Source organism: Mytilus trossulus, chromosome 13, assembly GCF_036588685.1.
Source record: "Mytilus trossulus isolate FHL-02 chromosome 13, PNRI_Mtr1.1.1.hap1, whole genome shotgun sequence".
Classification (NCBI taxonomy): Eukaryota; Metazoa; Mollusca; class Bivalvia; order Mytilida; family Mytilidae; genus Mytilus; species Mytilus trossulus.
This window is the reverse complement of record NC_086385.1, coordinates 6,297,663-6,318,323: the sequence shown is the minus strand read 5'-3', so window position 1 is coordinate 6,318,323 and position 20,661 is coordinate 6,297,663. Positions and strand designations below refer to the sequence as shown.

Here is a 20,661-nt window from a genome sequence, read left to right as displayed (position 1 = left end):
TAAGGATAATTACCATGCTCATGATGCTGCAACATCAAATTTTAATTATTATAGACACGTTTAAGTATGTGACAACTTTATGACATTCTCCATCGGATAACACGTTGTTACACCATATTCACTGGATTCGTCTTAAATTGCCCTGTCAATAGATTTGTAATAGCCATTGGTGGTCGTTGTACTGCCTTTAATCGTCGTCTATTTCCTAAGTTGTAACAAATAGTATGGTGTATAGTGAAAAAAATTTCGATGTACATTGTACCTTTCAGATATATTGCAGTATTAATAGCTTACTTGAGTTTTTATTTTGCCAATTTATAAAGGACTTTGGGTTTTGAATTTCCCTTCGAGTACGGTATTTTTCATGTATCTTTGCTATTTTGTCCATAATATATTATATCCATTGCACCATACATTATTGCAATATATCAAAAGTATTTTGGTTAGATATATAGTGTTGTAGCAATATTTCATAGTAGATTATAAGATTTTTTAATTTTCACTTTTCGTATTTCAGCTTTACCTGTGATAAATGTTAAAGAAAAGAAAATAGAAATACTTGAAAATAGAAAAAGCATCCAATTATCGTGTGAAGTATGTTCAGAATTTGAACTTATTTCAATCAAGTGGTTCAAAGGCTTTGCTGAAATTACTGGAAATAACAAGAACAAGCAGAAGTACGAAATGAAAGGCAATACACCGAACACACTTATTATTCATGATGTTCGTTTGGACGACACTGGCACATACAAATGTAGAGTAAAGAATATAAAAGGATACAGTGAAAGTGAAGGAATAGCGGTAGTGTACAGTAAGTAAAATACATATATCTTTGAAAATTCAAATGGTCCTGAATTAGTGGTTCTATACTTTATGTTTAACTGTACATTGAAGTGATCATAAAATTCATGAATAAAATACATAAAAAGTATGAAAGACAACAACATAATGTAAAACATAAAGAAAATACAAAAAAGCTGATTACATTTTCACCTGTGACCGATGATCTTTTCTCAATGATAATTTGTAAGTATAACTGTCCTACCTAAATCCATTGTATTTGTCAAACATGTAAAACAAGAGTTTGAATCATTTACAAATGTATAGCGTTCATGTTTTAAGAGTTCTGTTTAATTTTTAGATGTGCAAAGTATAACCAACAGTGAAAAAAATAAATATCTGGAAAAAATCAATTCTGGAAAAGAAGCCAGACAATATGTAAGGATTCAGGTTATAGGTAAAGAAGGTGTTGGCAAGTCAAGTCTGGTACATAGACTACTTGGAAAACAAATCGAAGGGATAAAAAGCACTGATGGAATTGAAATTTTCAAATCTATTCAAATTAGAAAGGACGATGGTAAATGGATCGTTGATGAAGGTAAGTTAGAGTTCAGAGGTACAAGGGCTTTTTTGCTGTGTCTTATCAGACAACAGTAGTCACTACAATTTATATTCAACGAACCATGTTTACTCTTTCAACTGTAGGTTAGTTTTCTATGTTTTGTCTTGTGTACTTTTATTTGTCTTTTTGTCTTTTTTCTATTTTAGCCATGGTGTTGTCAGTTTATTTTCGATCTATGAGTTTGACTATCCCTTTGGTATATTATGCCTCTCTATTTCTTAACCGACTTTCAGTATGTCTTTGTAATTCTCTATGACGCGCTGCCACATAAAAGAAAAGTATTTATCGTTTTAGTCATGGTGGTGTCAACTTTTTTGCGACTTAAGAGTTTGAGTGTCGTTTGATATATCTCAAATATAAAAATATATTTTGAAAAAAAATATTGACAGGTTTAGGGATTTTTATGTTCATTTCTAACGTTTGTTTAAGAAGTAAAATCACAAAAATACTGAACTTAGAGGAAAATCCAATCGGAAAGTCCATAATTACATGGTAAAATCAAATATCAAAAACGAATGGACAAGAACTGTCATATTCCTGACTTGGTACAGGCATTTTTAAACGCAGAGATAATGGACTAAACCTGGGTTTATAGCGCTAGAGTAAATAAAGGCAACAGTAGTATACCGCTGTTCCAAACTCATAAATCCATGAACAAAAAACAAAATCGGGACAACAAACCAAAACAGAGGAAAAAGCATTAAATATAAGAGGAGAACAACGACACATCATTAAAGTGTTACACACACAGAAACGGACTAAGCTTTAAACAAAATCCTATGAGAATAACAAATATAACATCAAAACCAAATACAAGAATTTGGGATATATAAGTACCGTGAAACGTCTTATAGTAATGAGAATTCACACTCAAAAATAACAGAAAAAAACCGACACAACGTTACAATGTTACACACACAGAAACGAACTATCTAAATAAAAATGGTCATATTCCTGACTTGGTACAGGACATTTGTAAAGGAAAAAATGGTGGGTTTAACCTGGTTTTGAAGCACGCCAAACCTCCCTCTTTTATGGCCATGTGCCATGTGAAATATAACATTAAAATGACAACACAACATTACAGGACTACAATATAAATAAATAGGAGAACACAATTGACAAAGAAACACACGAATAGTTGCTAACAAAAGGCAACACGTTTACAATTTTAATACACCAGAATTTATTTTGTCCAAGCAAGCCCTACTAGTGACACCCAGATACAAATGTCTGAAATTCAAAACAAGAAAACGTGTTCATTTATTTAAACCCGAATCACAGTTTACGAAAAGACACAGTTTAGATCTTTTTAATGTCCTTTTTTTTTAAATAGATGACTTATGATTTTTTTTAAACACTACAGATTTTTCTAATTATAGTGTGGAAATTTATCAACAAAACTTCACTCGCTGTTAATATTAAACTACTAGCAATGATTGTCTCTTTTTTATTAAAATATTGCAGTTACACGCGTAAAAAACAATTCCTAAATACGTGATGCTTACAGGGAAGTTTACTCCCTAGAATTCATCTCACATTTTTAAGACATATAAAAAAGAAGATGTGGTATGATTGCCAATGAGACAACTATCCACAAAAGACCAAAATGACACAAACATTAACAACTATAGGTCGCCGTACGGCCTTAACAATGAGCAAAACCCATACCGCATAGTCAGCTATATGTTTACCTTAAGTGTCAGTCCCACTAGACCATGATGGCACCACGCTTACCACGATATGATAAATTCAGATCGTGGTGAGGTCACGGTATGAGCGGCATGAAAATGGAAATTCTCGTTGTTTTCACGATGTCACTACGTCCTCATTTCGATTCTCCAACGATCCCACTACGATTATACCATGTTCTCAAAGCGCTTATCCTGCAACCTCACTACGCTTATCAATTTCTCACTATGACCATACCACGACTTATCCGATTATAGCAAGATCTTACCACGATTATACTAAGTTCATACCGCGATCTTACTACGTTCTCAGTAATAACGTCAACATCGTGTTCCACATCTATTCAGTTCCATTCCTTTTATTTCTGATTAAAACTTTTTCTTGGAAACTTACAGTCCTGCCAACAAAATCTACAAAAAAACACGTGGGCGTGGTGGTAGGGATAAAGGAAGCTCTGATAGTAACGAATCCTGATCAAGCAGAGATTTCGGACCAACCAGTCCAACCTAAATTACAACCTATTGCTGGTCCATCAAGCTCGAATGACGATATTTTAGTGAACGATAGCAGAGATGAAACAGATGTGTCAATATATATAGGAAGATGTGGTTTGAGTGCCAGCGAGACAACTCTCCGTCCAAGAAACAATTCATAAAAGTGAACCATTATAGGCCAAGGTATGGCCTTCAACACGGAGCATTGGCTCACACCGAACAGCAAGCTATAAAGGGCCCCCAAAACAACTAGTGCAAAACCATTCAAATGGGAAAACCAGTGGTTGAGCCGTTTGAGAAAACGGATAAGAAGTCATTATTACGTACAGTCAAACAAAACCTGGAGAGATTTAATATATTTTATAGCAAAATGACAATGAGAATGCTGGTCGTAGTATAAACGTAGTCAGGTCGTAAGAAGAGCGTGATGAGGATGACAAGGGCGTATAAGAATAGAAAAATGGCAAAACAGCTAGGCATAGTAGTATTGGAAGCGCAGTTGGGTCGAGGCGAGAACGTGATGATCTCCGAATAGAATTAAGCTTTCGCAACGATGGTAAAGCGATCTTACTACGATCTAAGTGCGCTCTCACTTCGCTTCTACTACGACCTGATTTTGACACAACCGCACCACGATTGTTTTGAACATGTTTAAAGTTGTTCACGCACATCACGATCTTGAAGACCTCACCACGACCGTTATACGACCTTTCTGCGATCTACACGATCGTTCTACGGTCATCAAAATTTGATTTTTTTTCACAGATCGTAATTCGATCGTGGCATAGTTTGACTGCGGTTTACGGAGTTTTCAAAATGTTCGTCTATCCCCATGACCTTTATGTTCTGTTCTCTCTTACTGAACTTTTTATTTATATAGCTACATGTAATAAATAAATTAGTCCGGGGTTTGTTTCAAATTGATCTAAGCTTTAACTATTTTGTTAAATAAATGGTTTGCCTAGACAATACGATCTATGACAGCTGTTACTGTCATCGAAAAACAAAACTGATGACCTCGCCTGCCAAGCAACCTGGCAAACATGAAAAAAAGAGGTAAAATACATATCTCTAAAACTCAAACAAATGATTAATATGATATAATATAATTTCTGAGGAAAGGCATAAGTATGTATTATTGTATATGATGACAAGCCAAAGTCATAAATTAGTAACATATAATGTTTAACGATTGTCTATTGCAGTTGAAACGGAAAGACAAAAAAGGATAAGAAGGATAATGAAGATTGCTGACATAAATGAAAAGCCAACAGAAATTTCATCTGAAACTCAAAAAACAGGAATAGTTTCTGAACCTGAACCGAAAAAAAAAGAAAAAATAGCGTCCAAAAAACGGAAAATAAAAACAAAAACACCTAGTTCAAATGTAGTACCAAATATCCATGATGACAAAAAAACTACTACAGATAATTTATCGACTGCTTTAAATTCCGGGAAATTAACATTAAATATGGATAAACCTCTCTTAGTTACCATTAAACCTGATAAAAAAAAATCTGATGTGCATGAACATGAAAAACTAACTTCGTTAGAAATAACTGACGAAATGACGGCGAAAATTTTTGAAAATATGGATGAAATTCTTCTTGAAGTGAAAAAAGGAAAAGAAGAATTGAAATCTGGGCGTGTTGTAGAATGTGGTATTTGGGATTTTGCTGGTCAAAAAGACTATTATGTGACACACCAGACATTTTTAACGTCAGGCGCCATTTATCTTCTTGTTGCAAATTTGAAAGAGGATATTAAGGCAATAAGATATGACGAAAACTGTGATTCGATTGGAGGTAAGATTTGTAATATATTTAAAATAAGTCATTTACTCAACAATAACTGTCACCAAAATATTTTCCAGAACAAAAGTGAAAAAAATTTTGCATCCAAAATGCCAAAAGGTTTTTCCAAATATAGCAAGAATAATTTAGTCCTTGGATATAGAATTCTAAGTATTTTCAGAAAGTCCTAGTTCATTTAGGGTTTTGACACTATCAAAGATAATTATGTCCACACCAAAGTACTGACTATGGGGCTGACATACTCGAGGAACAAACCTCTTCTAGCTTGGAATTGCCGCAAAAGATTCGTCTGCGACTACGGAATTAAAAGACTTAACAAGTCAAATAAAGAATGAAGTTGAACAGCATTCATGATCCAAGGTCGTGGATGCTCTATACTCTAATTACAATGGATATGTTGTTGTTCAAGCACACAAAGTCTCATATCTTATTGTTTTGATATATGTCTCACTACTGAAATTGAAATTCCTAACAAAACGGGAAATCCAACGTAAACCACATATGGGAGGAATATGTTTTTTTTAAATCGCATATCAATCCTATCTGGTTTGGTTATAACATAAAACAAAGGACGTTGAAAAATATCCCAGTCTCAGCACTCCCCCCTCTCGAAATTGGGACAGAGAATGATATATCGCTGGGTCTTCAAGATGTTCTGTTTAACATTATACTGACGTTTTCACTAGCATGGTTTTAACTATAAACAATGGCCTTTATAACTTCGTATTGAGGTATACTCAACTAGAGGGATCAATTAAATGCACAAAGTCTTAATAACTTTAGATTCTTTTTAAATGATCTACTTTAAAATCACCGATCATTATCTTTCCAAATTTGCGGTAATATCAAAATCTTTTTTATAGTTATTCAGTTGACATAATTTCTTTCAAATTTTCAACTCAAAGATCGACTTCATCGTGTCATTAAATAAAGATTTCATTACGAAAATTGGAAAATTAAAATCCTTTTTTTTTATGAACAATCTTACTTTATGACAATAATTCATACAATAAATATACCAAATTTGATATCATCAAAGTCTTAATTTAAGATAACCTTTAAATTTATGAAAGCATTGGATAAAAAAAAAATTATACGCATGCAAGCATATCAAATTTCTTGATGGAGGGTCTTCAGCACGAACAACATTTTTTAAAAGACCAAAAACGGTTAAAGGTTTGAATTTTATTTATTTATAAATTTTAACAAAATGCATTATACTAGCAAGGTAAACAACGGCTGTTCCAACACGACTGACTGTCATGTCGATTGGTAAATAACGACCCCTATATTGAACAAAATTGGTCTTTACTATAAATTTAATAACAAACAGGAAACAATAAAATTTGCGGAAAAGATGGTATACCGCAAACGTGATATTTGTATAAGAATAAGTGTTAGCAACAACGATTGCTGAGACGAAGAAATATGTATACAAACACCCCAAGAAAGATACAAAATGATGGGTAAGGATTCGATCCCAGTACTTAAAAACTTTTAGAGCTGTATAGGTGGATTTTATATAGATAAATAAAATAAAAAAATAAAAAAGCAATGACGTTGTTAAATTTGATGTATGTTTTTTTTGTAGTGAGTAAAGTGATTAAGATAACAACAAAATGTATAACACAATGTTGACTGCTGTACACCTTTTTTGCATTTTACCTATTGTCTCTGTTTGTCAGTATAATGGAATTTGGTACGACTGTTATACAAGTAAGAGGTTTTGCTAGCTATAAAACAAGGTTTAATCCACCATTCTCTACAAAAGAAAATCCATGTACCAAGTCAGGAATATGACAGTTGTTATCCGTTCATTTGATGTGTTTGAGCTTTTCTATATTCTGAAAATTTATACTTGCGTGTTCATTTTAACATCCAGTCATGATTTACGGTTATTATCTCATGTGCATCTATAATAGAAGTGCATAACGGTTGGATGCGAAGCACCTTTAAGTCTTCCTCAGTACGATTATTTGCATTGACTATAGTTATCAAATGTACAATGATTATAATTTAGTACGCCAGACGCGCGTTTGACATCATTGCCGATTACTACTAATTTAACTTCAATTACTAGTTGTTCTAGAGCACTGATCTACTTTGATTCGTTTAAATCGGTGTGACTAGAGTTATACGATCAGTGATTATACACATGTGCGCAACCTTCCAGAATCGAAGTGTAAACTCTTTCCTCACTTTGTCACTCAAATTGAAGGAATAAGATGAAGCCTCGATTGTTTATTTTCTTCTTTTGCACGTCTGAAAAAAAATCAAATATATTTTCCAATGTGTAAAATGATAAAACAACATTTATCTGTTAAATATTGAAAACAACACGTTATTAATTTCTTGCGTTGCTAGTTAGAGTAGAGGTTTCAAAGTTGAAACATCTTTTTGAGAAAAAAAAATACGATACCATAATTTTCATCAGGGGATTTGCGGCAACAATTCCAAATTGATATGTCCATTTTTTTTAATACCATATTAAATAATTACACCCACCCCAACATACCCCATCCCACACACACTTATTTTAGCGCATATTGGCGGTTAGGACCAAGTTCATGTTGAAAAAAACTCGTATAACATTATCATCATATTTAAACTTAATTAAACTTACAGGTAACTCTTAATAACTGAAAGTACCGAAATTATACTTGTGTTCTATAGGTAAACGACTCCAGTTTTATTAACGAATCGACGTAGATCACCATGTTTAACGTCAGTTTAAACAAAGTTCATATTGCCATATCAACGGTTTTCTGCATTGATGTATCTGTAATGTGGTTCTTTGTATCTTTTCAGAGTACATTGACTTTTGGTTTGATAGTGTTCATTCATTTTGTAAAAATCCTGACGCAAGAATGTTAAATCCTCCGGTAATAATGGTTTGCACTCATACTGATCAGTGTGAAAAGGTATAGTATATGATTTTGATTTTTGGTGTTTTAACGCCACTTTTAAACACCGGTTTTGGGCTATTTCGTGGAGGCCAGTTTTATTGGTGGAAGAAGCCGCAGTGCCCGGAGAAAACCACAGACCTTCTTTAGGAAACTGACAATCCTAGTAAATTAAGAGTAGAATCGAGTGCAACTGCCCGAGCGGGGTTTGAACTCACAACCCCAGTGTTGACTGACTAGCTAGTGATTACAGTAGTAACTACTTAGACCACTCGACCACTGAGACTCCTAACAAAGTATGATAAAATGATACGATATAAATTTATAACGTTTTAATAGTGAAAAGGTTGCCTTCTTTTACAACGTTACGTTAAATAAACAGGCAAGGGAAAACCCGCTGTTTGCTTTTATTTTCAATTTTTTTAACTACAGTAGAATGCTATGACTAATAATTATCTCGATACATAGCGTCTCACTGGAACATGTATGTTATATCTACGTGCTGTTGATATGTTAACATACGGTTATTTCCTTCATTTAGAAACCTTGCTGTATTTCATTCAATATATCATTCGTGAAAATATTATCAAAATAATCTAAATAGGTAGAGCAACAATTATATTCTGTAATTGTCACAATATACACTACAAAAGTCCAAAAGTCTGAAAAGACCAATTTTTGTCTTAATTTGCATGAACAATTACTGGACATTCTCCTAAAGTATGACTGGTGTCTAAATTTGTCTTGACAAATTCTGATTTAAATTAAATGTGTATGAAATTTACTAGACAATTTCTCGACATTCTGAATATGGTCTTAAAATTTCTTGACAAATTCTTGACATTTGAATACTGTGTTGAAATTTTTCGACACATTCTCGACATTCTTATTTTTTCACAGTATTGCTTGACATCTTCTGAACATTTTGAATTGTGTCTAAAATTTACTTGACAATTCTAAATTTTACAAATAATGACCAATATTCATTATAAAACTTTATCTCTATTTCTCTGCATATCTTATGCTGCTATGTCAAGTTACACTTATTACAACAAAAACCAAAGTTGGGCATGTAAATATAAAATAATTGATTAAGACTTTGGATCTATAAATATTTTTATAATTACAAATACGGCTATGAAATTCAAATGTGGTTTGTAAATAATTTAAAAAGTTGATTCCTAAATTTTATAAATAATTGCTTAAATGATTAAAACCAATCATACTGTAGACATATTTCATTCTTCATGCATAATATTCAATATTTATATGGTAAATAAACAAATATTGTACCTAAATGTGGTTTTTATTAATAGCAAAGTATTATTGTATCCTAATTCTATTTAAATTGCAGTAGCATGGTCAGTCAACAATAGTTAGAACTAAAATGGATTTTCTTCATCAAAATAATGAAGTGAAATAATTTAACTTAAAAACAAATCTGATATTTCTCAAAGATTAAAAGAAAATTATTATCTTCTCCAGGTATAATAGAAAACTGTATTTATAAAGGGTCCCATCAATGATTTCTATAGATTCATTGGTCTTATAAAATTAATCTCACACAGACATGCATAATTAAAATCTAAACATTTTTTTTATCTATGATTTCTTGAGAAAAAAAAAATCAGGAGGATGTATTTTTTTTTTAGTTTTGATATAAATAAAGGCAACAGTAGTATATCGCTGTTCAAAACTCATAAATCCACGGACAAAAAACAAAATCGGGGTAACAAACTAAAACCGAGGGAAACGCATTAAATATAAGAGGAGAACAATGACACATCACCGGAACGCAACACACACAGAAACGGACCAAGCAACAGACAAAACACCACGAGAATAACAAATATAACATCAAAACCAAATACATGAATTTGGGATAGACAAGTACCGTACCGTAAAAAACTATGAAATACAACAGTCAATTGTGAATAAAAATGTTGTGTGTTGTTCTAAAAAGTTTAATAAGTTTTTGAATCAGATGGAAACAAATTCTTTATCTCAAACGAAAAAAGTAAATGTCCCCCCTTTTTAGGCACACACACGCACAAGAGGAATGGTGGGGTTCAAAAGAGACACACGGTTACATTTTAAAACTGCCCCAGATCATTCATTTTAGCATTTGTTTAGTAAACTGTCAAGAATGTGTCAAGACATACTCAGATTTTATTAAGAATGTCAAGACTGATCGAGACAAATTTAAGACAATCAAGAATTGGTCGAGACTTATCAAGACTATTATCAGATGATAAAGAAAGGGTTGAGAAATTTTAAGACATTGTTAATACTGCCAAGACACTTATCAAGAACCTAATTAGACAAAATCATACTATGTTAAGAATTTTTTAAAATAATTCAGACAAATTCAGACAAAAATTGGTCTTTTCAGACTTTTTGACTTTTTTAGTGATAGTGTGTGTTCATATCTTTACTATTTTATGTTTGACTTGGTGTTATGGCTTTAAAAAAATAGTACCGGATATTCAGTGTCAGTCATACAGGGATACATAAGTACTTTGTTAGCAACAAAGATTGATTAAAAGAATTTATATAAAAAACATGTGAAAAAGAAAATGTTTCTAAAAGCTCCCGCAGCCAAAGGCCATGTTAACCGAAATGAAGTAATTTATTTTCAACTTAAAACATTACGATACCAGCTCGTCTTTCGCATACGTTTTTCTAAGTTTGATTCAAGTTCAATGTGTTATTGCAACTGTAGGCATTACTTAAGGCTTGAAGATTTTTTTTTCAATGAAGATGGGGGATACTGTCATACACTTGAAAGGTTTGGGAAGCTTCAAAACCAGGTTTAATCTAAAAAATATCATGTAACAAGTGATGAACAATACAGCCATAGCGTTGTTCGTTAATTTTCTATCTATGAGTTTGACTCTTCCTCTGGTATCTTTCCCATCTTTGACAACTGTTTTTCTAATACTTTTGAAATTTTTTACTATTTGTTAAGGGACTTTAAATTTGGAATTTTCCATGGAGTTCGATATTTGTGTTATTTTAGATTGATACCTTACACCTGCATATGGGGTATATATCTCCAAATTGATACGATATTCCCGTGCTTGCATTTCCTATCATGATTTTCTTGATAGAGGGTTGCTGCTCACAAGGAACTATTAAACTAAGAGTTTCAAATGATGAAGATGAAATCATTCCTTCGTAAATTTTACGGACACCATCACGAGTTGGTTGATCGTTATGGAATAACCGTTTCACAATTGATATCGGATATGTTCCTTACGTCGTAACTACAATTCCCTTCCCTTTTATGAATGTGACCTACCGAATTAGTCTATTTACCGGATTTTATATCACATAAGCAACACGACGGGTGCCACATGTGGAGCAGGATCTGCTTACCTCCGGAGCACCTGAGATCACCCCTAGTTTTTGGTGGGGTTCGTGTTGTTTATTCTTTGGTTGTCTGTGTCGTGTCATGTGCACTATTGTTTGTCTGTTTGTCTTTTTCAATTTAGCCATGACGTTGTCAGTTTGTTTTAGTTTTATGATTTTGACTGTCCCTTTGGTATCTTTCGTCCCTCTTTTACAGTCCCTTTCAAATTTTGCAGATAACTGATGTTTCAACCTTATGTTTCGTTCTATTGTTAGCAATGTCAACTTATTATAAGGGTGGGCTATTTTTGTTGGAAAGTAACTACTATGGCTTATAATTGATTTAACTGTAATATAGATTATTTTGATATGACTTCTGCTTGTTTTCAGCTTGATGAGAGAATATCTGAATATGCCAAACAATTTGATTGTATTATTGGACAGAATACAAAGGCTAATCACAAAAGAAACATCCACTACATTTCTAACACACAAGATAATGGAGAAATTGACGAATTGAAAAGGACAATAAGTAGGATTGCAGAAGACATGAGTTATTTCCAGGTCGAACTTCCTACCCATTGGATTCAATTGGAAAATGCCTTGGATTTTTTAACAAGTGATTTAAAAACTAATATACTGTCATGGACGAATATTTTGGAATTAGGAAATAAGATGTTAATAAAAGGAGAAGGTGAACTGCTTGAGTTTCTTAATTACCAGCATAAAATTGGGAACATCATATTTTTCAATGATATACGTGAATATATCATTTTACAGCCCAATTGGTTGGTTAAGTGTTTTAGATGCCTTGTATGTGATGACGATCCTAAAAAACGAAATCCAAAAATATCATCGACTGAATGGAAAGCACTCACAGAGACTGGACGGTTATCAGAAACGATTATTGATGATCTTTTTCAAAACGAGAATGTGTTAGAGAAAGAACAAAAAGCATATGTACTTAGTGTTATGGAAAAATTTGACATTATTGTTAAACCACAATGTGTAGGTACCGAAGGCGATGAAAAATCAAAATCATACTACATCCCATGCATGATTAGAAATAGGTCAATTTCCGTACAGGAATTAAAGAAAGAGTTTGAAGTTAATAAAGAAGGAATCACAATCTCACCATGGTTTATACTTGAATTCACTTTTCTGCCGTTTGCATATTTCAATCACATTCTAGTCAGTTACATTAAATCATATACTGTCTGTGGAAAAGAGGACGAACAGAAAGCTATATATGAAGGAAAAGCCGTGATTTTCTTAGATGATAGAAAATCTAGAAAATTAATCATTTGCTATTCAAAGAATGCCATATCGTTGCAAGTATGGAAATGGGATCAAGTATCGGATGATTTATATAAAAACGTTTTAGAGGAGCTATATTCCAAAATTAAAGAACTAGAAAACAAACTGGGCCCCACATCTTACACTGTTGCAGCAAAATGCGATGATGGAAATTACTTCAAAAAGGAAAATAGAATCCGTTTTGAAGAACGAAACAAACGTTATTTCGAAAACGGAACATACTACTGTGAAGATCATGTTAATGCGAAATTTCACCATATAAAGGACATAGAAAATACGTGGTTCAGGCATGTTGACACGGTATGTACACTGTTTCACTACTGGCTAAAAACAAAAAAGAACATGATGCAGGTGATTGACACTATTTCCTAAAATTAAAACATATATCTCTTTTTCTTTCCAACCTGTCAATCTAAACCATTGTTTTAGTATTTCAAATCTCAAATGAATTCAGATATTCAGATGTTCCCCAAATAAAATACAAAACATTTTAAAACGACGTGGTCGGAATATCACGTTAATTCCCTGATGTCCATTGTTACAACTGACTTGGACACGTAATGCATTTTTAGCGTAGTCACTTGGCTCTTACTCTACATAAATCACAGAAAAATATATATTGCTCTTTTTTCTGTGCGCATTTCCTAATTTATCTAATTAGGGTCAGTAATTTCCAGTAAGTTCATATTGATAACGAACTGAACGAACTTGCAGGGAGACAAAAAATACCAGATTTGATAGAATGCGGAAAATGTTAAGATAGTTTGAATGAAGAACGTGAAGGTACCCCTTTTCTAATTAGATCTAGTTCTGTCTGCAATTATTCAACACTTGTGTTTCAAAAATGTGTTTAGAAATTAAGAACAAACGAATGATTTACAACTGTTAATAAACTATATTTTAACACTTATTCAAAAACTATTAGGTTTTTAAGATATTGGACAAAGCTATAACGTATTTATATATAAAGGATACATCAATGGATTTCTTTTAACTGGAAGTATCTAATCTTTAAAATGTTCTTAATTTTTAAGCTTAGTTGAACAGCAAATAAAATTACAAAGATTAAATCAAAATGGTCTTGACCTTAATATCAACATTTTCAAGATGACACTGACCTTTGATGTGGGCTAAATGTCAAGCCTGTAGACAACAGGACATAATTTAAAAGACGTGGGGTTTTTACTTTTATGAAATAAAACAGTATTTTTTTAATTTAATGTGCCAGAAGCGTTTGCTTCAAGAACAATAAAGTACACATAACATTGCCTACAGTAAAACACTCCAAGGAAAATTCAAGTAATTTTTTTTTAACTAAATATATTGTAGTGGAAAGTCAAGGTTATGGTAAGATTGGTATTGCAAGTGCTTATGACTGCAAACTGAGTGAGTGCAAAGATCAAATTTTACATTTAATTGTTTTAGATATTTGAGATAGGAGAAAAGAAAATACGTAAGTATCATTCATTGTCTTGAAAATTTGTAAATGTAAAACAAAAAATTGAAGAGAAAAAAAAACACTTAACGGTAGTATATTAGCGCCACATATTTTTTTAAACTTTTTCCTATCTTTGCAAAATATTTGTGAAATAACGCAACCCATTGGTATGCCCCAAGTGTTGGTTTTCGTTCACTTACTTTAGCATGTTTAGTTTGCCGCAACAAAATATTATAACACTTAAACACAATGCATATTACCACAGAACACAGATCATTGTCGAAATTGGGCGAAGTCAAGTTAACCGTTCATGAGTTATGTTCCTTTATAAAAATATTTTGTTAATCGTCTCTAACTTTAGTTTGCCACGACAGTTTGTTATTACCACAAAACACAGATCAAGTTTGAAATTGAGTGGCGTTCATTTTCCCGTTCATGAGTTATGCTCCTTTCTAAATGAAAAAAATGCCAAACCTGTTGTTTCAGTTCTGTAACTTGTGTTTGCCTCAACAAAATGTTTTAAGCGTTTGCTTATAATCACAAAACAGTCTTAATACTTTGATACTATATAAGCGCTTGAATATTTACTAAATAATGTTTTTGTTCGCTTTGGAAATTCCGTATATCGTCAAGTTATTGGAACTCTAATGGGGACTAACTGTGCACCACTTATTGCGGACCTGTTTTTGTATTGTTATCAGTTACAATTTATGACTAAAATTAGCAAAGACCCATCGAAGCAATATTTGATACAAAATTAACAATACTTTTAGATATTTGGATGATATATTGGCTCTCAATAATGACGACTTCAGTATGTGTACTAAAGAAATTTATCCTGTTGAACTTACTTTAAATAAAGCTAAAACTAGCAATGACCACTGTTCTTTCCTCGATCTTGATATCTATATCATTAACGGGAAGCTTAATACAAAAATTTATGATAAAAGAGATGATTTTTCATTTCCTATCGTTAATTATCCATTTTTAGATGGTGACGTCCCCTTGTCACCATCTTATGGTGTTTATATATCTCAACTTGTACGTTTCGCTCGTGTATGTAACATCGTATAAGATTTTAACGAGAGAAATTTATGTATTTACGTTCATGTATTTCACATCCATTTTTTTTTATGATATTCTTTACAAAGCACAAACATGTCAGTATTCACCTCAAAAGCTTACAAAAACTTTAAACAAACTTATTAAGAAGGGATATAGTTACGATTCTGTTGTCAAGTCATTAAAGATTGCATATTTTGGCTTTAATATTGGTTCACTTATAGGGTCTTTGCATTGGAACTAAACACATTTATTTTTTAAAAACAGTTGTTGGCATGTCACGGGTTATGCTCTTCTCATATATTTTATGATAGTATGATACTAGACCCCTAACGGGAGGGATGGTGACTGATATTCCTATGATGAAGACATAATTTTTCAATCAGTTTGATCGAGGTCTGGAGCTGGCATGTCAATTAACTACTAGTGGTCTGTTGCTATTTAAGTATAATTGTCATTTTATTTATTTTCTTTTGTTACATCTTGAGGGTTGAGATCTCATAAACATGTTTAACCCCGCCGCAATTTTGCGACTGTCCCAAGTCAGCTGCCTCTGGCCTTTGTCAGTCTTGTATAAATTTTAATTTTAGTTTCTTGTGTATAATTAGGAGATTAGTATGACGTCCATTATCACTGTACTAGTATACATATTTTGTAAGGGCCACCGGAATGACACCTACGGGTGCGGGAATTCTCGCTACATTGAGGATTCATTGGTGGCGTTCGGCTGTTGTCTGCTCTATGGTCGGGTTGTTGTCGCTTTGACTCATTCCCCATTTCCTTTATCAATTTTATTAAAATTCGTACATTCTGCATATGTATGTGGAAGTTGACTCGTGGGTATTTACTAGCAAGGGAATATGTGTACCATAGAAACATTCTCCATTTGTTCATTTAAGTATTATAGAAGCTATATCAAGTAGTACAAATTACCAGCAGACACTAATTTTTGGTGTGTATTATATCCCTTTAATCGAAAATGACATTTAACGATATATCTAAAAGTTCTTTGGAGTATCTAGTTTATACAACTGTCTTATTTAATCAAAATGGGTGCATTTTGAAAGAGTCTTTGTCAAACGAAAAGTGCTTATTCTATCTATAAAACCGAAATGGTTAATTCATGACATGATGAGGCGATAGGTGTAAAGACATTTTCAAATATGATAATAAAAGTGCTAACACAAATTACTGAATAAATGCTGATAACTTGCTAACACACTAAAAAAAATATCATTTTGTGATTAACACTGTTAACGTTTTTATATTTTTATGAATAGAAGATAGAAAATATCAAATCTTTATTTCACCAAAATGAAGCTTTCACCAAAAAAACTCAAATATATTGTTTAAATGGCCGCTAGCTACGAGACATATAAAAAAAAATCAAAAGTATGATTTTTTTTTTTTTATTCAATCATTTTTAAAGGTGACATAGTGAAATAATAATTTGCTTTTATCAGCTAAAATATTTAAATTTTGTCAAATTAAGCTCATAAACATTGCAAGTGAATAATTCGACTGCATTAAATCCGTATTCATGTGAACTCCAATTTAACCCCGTAGAAAGAGATAAAATAACGCATGTATTGTCCGTGTACGGATATTTAAAGGAAAAGAATGTCAACATTGACAGTGAAACTAGGTAAATAATTTGATTAACTGATTCGATACACAAAAAATCATTCTTATAAAGGTAAAAACGACGATAAACCTAAACTTTTAATCTACAATACAAAATTTAACGTACCTATTAAAGTACAATTGCACGAGTTGCTTAATCTATTCATATCTATGTTTATGATTACATTGCTTATATGGTCATAGAAGGTCAACTCGATAGTCAATCACATGGCGTCTTGGCTAAAATTCTCACAAGACGAAGCTACATCTTATTGAGACCATGTCCTTTAAATTGTTTATTTTATACTTTTGATAGTTTGAAAAAAAAAATACATTGATATAAATACAATCTGAGAATTTGGGTCAAATCGGTGAACATGAATTTGGCAGCTAGTGCCCCTTTAACGATACAAAACAAACAAAATATATGACCGGTAACTATGACTAAAAGGCGTTAGTAGTTCATATCTGGAAAATGCATTTAGAAAAACAAAGATATATAAAAAAGCAATCTGAGGGAATTGTATAACACTAGAGAGACTGAATCGTTGTTACGGTAAATAGTTATAAATGTCCCTCTAACTTTACAAGGTTCGTTGACATTTCAACGATTTCTTGTGGGACCGAACTTTGCTTTACAAATAAACGAAGAAACTCTACGATTTTTAAAGAAGAATCTATGGCAAACATTGTGTTTATCTTTAAATGTGAGATTGACATCATGAGTTAGAACTTCTGTTTTAAAAAATTGTCGTTTTATCTTAATTTTTGTCAAAAATTGAAATAACGACAAATGACGTCATGAAAACAAAATTTTGTTTTAAACAGATTTATATTTACATGGTCATTTGATATTACTACCTTCAATGTTGGTCCTATAAACGGAAAACTTCATATTTAATTTGGAAAAAAAAGTTTTGTATCGTTTCTTTTGTTGACTAGTATATATAATTTTTTTAGCAATATGTCCGGAGCCCTGCTGCATTCTTATAACAATAATCATGCAGGGTTATGATATAACAGGAGACACATTTGCTATACTATTACCACAGTTGACTGTACTGCTCAGTGTGTTTGCTACATTACTAGATAAATATATATACTATAAACTCTTTTTTTATAGAACATGAAGTTATTGTTTCATACTATTCTGTCATTTTACTTAGTCTTGAAGTCATCCCTTAATATTATGAAGACATTTTGATATAACATAGAGCTGAAATTTGTAATTGTACTATTCTATTCTGTCATATTACTATCATACTGCGATACAGTCGCATCCAACAAAAACATCTACATAAGAAATTGCCTGTAACAAGTCTGGAATAAGACAGCTGTTATCCATTGGTTTGATGTGTTTGGGTTTTTATTATTTGCCATTTGATTACGGACTTTCCGTTTTGGATTTTCCTAGGAGTTCGGTATTTTTGTTAGTTTACTTTTTTCCTGATATGATATCGAGCCGCTTTTTCATACTCTCGTATCACCTCATTCATATCACTATGCTATTTTGACAAATAACCAAATCATAAAGACATATTGATATAACAATAATGCTGACCAAGGAATATAAAACAAAATAGTACCAGATTTGGAATTTGATGAATACGAAGTGAACTTGTCATGTGTAAAAATTACTTTCCCCTAATTTTATGAAAAAAGTCCATAACCATGATAACTCTAGAAGGAAAATAATAAAATTCACCAACAAATATACAGAAAATTTACCAGTCATACAAAACAGCAGGGTGAATTTGAAATATAATGTTCATGGTGATAAAATTTTTAAATTTTAGATTTGATAGATTTGTTATACAGCGCCCTTATTCTGGTAATATTCAATAAATTTCAATTATTTTCAAGGTGCTAAAAGTTATGCCCATGTAATTTGAACTTTTTTGGATCGACAACTTTCTAAAGGTGCTTGAAGTTTTATGGCCATGTAATCCGATCTCAAAATTTAGATACCCTTCTTTTGCAAAAGATATTGCTTTTGATATCAATTGTTACCCTTTTGAGTATGAAGTCAGCAGAACAAATATTATAATTTGATCACTGTAAAAAATATGGCAGTGCGGAGCGGTACGATTAGCCACCGTGAACCTCGTACGAATTTATTTTAGCAAATATAGATTACGGAAATGTTTTTTATGATTAGCTGTACATGTGAGGCTATTGATAAGAAAATAATGCATTTCGTCGTACTAACAATCATTATTCGTGACAGATATTCACCAATTAAACACATAGTTGACAAAGTTTAAAGTGAACAAAATTTTCATTATCTCTTTATAAGTGTTTGGCTACTGATTTCCAGAAGCAATTAAGAAACATGTTTCATAAAGAAGGTTTTTTTCTACTAAATAGTTATCAAAGGTACAAGGCTTATAATTTGAAACGTCAGACGCGCGTTTCGTCTTCTTAGAACTCACCAGTCACGCTCAGATCAAAATAGTTTGAAAGTTAAATAAGTATAAAATTAGAGATCATTGAGAACCCAAAATTTCAAAACGTTGTGACAAATACAGCTGAGATAATCTATGCCTGCGATATGAAAATCTTTAGTATTTCGAATAATTCATAATTTTGCAAACAGTTAATTTATAAAAATGACCGTGCAATTGATATTCATGTCGACACCGAAGTGCTGACTACTGGGCTGGTGATACCCTCTGGGACGAAACTTCCACCAGCAGTGGCATCAACACAGACTGTGGTGTAAATAGTTATCAAATGTACTGAATTTGTTATTTTCCCCCCAAATCTGTGCAGCTCAGAATCAACAAGGTCATGCCTGTCAGCTTCTGACTGTTTAAATTGTTGGCTTGCGTTTAATGCATTGCATTCGTTGTTGATTTTGTTTCTTGTTCAAGATCTTGTTTTACGCTGTCATATTTAGACTTTTTGTTATGAAATTTCCACATGGGAAAAGTTTGTTCGTTTACGTGGTGGTGGTGGTTCCTCAAAATAAACACATGGTATGCTTTTATACAATATTTATTCCTTTTTTATACGCCCATCAAATTTTGACGGAACAATTTATGGTATACAAATGTCTGTCAATCTGTCTGTCCGTCGTTATTATGTCGCACTCTATCCTGAGAATGCCTTGCTGGATTAACTTCAAACTTTACATAATTATTTGTTGCGATAGTCTAACGTCGGTATACTTTTTAATTCAATTTTGATTTTTCCTTCCCCAGTTATTAAAATCAAATTCAAAAAGGAAGGAGGCAACTTTTCACATGTCACACCGTATCTTGATAATGCCTCGTCTGATAACCTTTTAAATAAACTTAGTTCTTTGTAGTGATGTTCTCAATGTCTGTATACATTTTGGTGAATGTTTAACTTTTCGTTTTAGTGTTATACAATTTTTTCATTATATAATGGGATTTGTGTCGCACTATATTTTAAAAATGCCGTGCTTCATTAACTTCAAACTTCACAATGATGTGTTTAAAGATAATCTATTGGTCTGTTTAATGTTGGTGAAATTGGTTTTTTTTATATGGAATTTGTCCATATAAAAAGGGGAGGCAACTTTGCACATGACGCATTCAAC

General features: G+C 32.2%; 1 protein-coding gene across 1 annotated transcript in view; it reads left to right on the top strand.

Moving 5' to 3' along the window:
* The window catches only part of LOC134695359 (uncharacterized), a 42,162-nt gene that overhangs the window by 16,980 nt on the left and 4,521 nt on the right, over positions 1–20,661 (top strand). The window contains exons 5-10 of the mRNA XM_063556587.1: positions 518–811; positions 1,142–1,378; positions 4,794–5,393; positions 8,211–8,323; positions 12,047–13,273; positions 14,399–14,426. Coding sequence (XP_063412657.1) covers positions 518–811; positions 1,142–1,378; positions 4,794–5,393; positions 8,211–8,323; positions 12,047–13,273; positions 14,399–14,426 — 2,499 coding nt within the window. The remainder of the gene's footprint in view (positions 1–517; positions 812–1,141; positions 1,379–4,793; positions 5,394–8,210; positions 8,324–12,046; positions 13,274–14,398; positions 14,427–20,661) is intronic.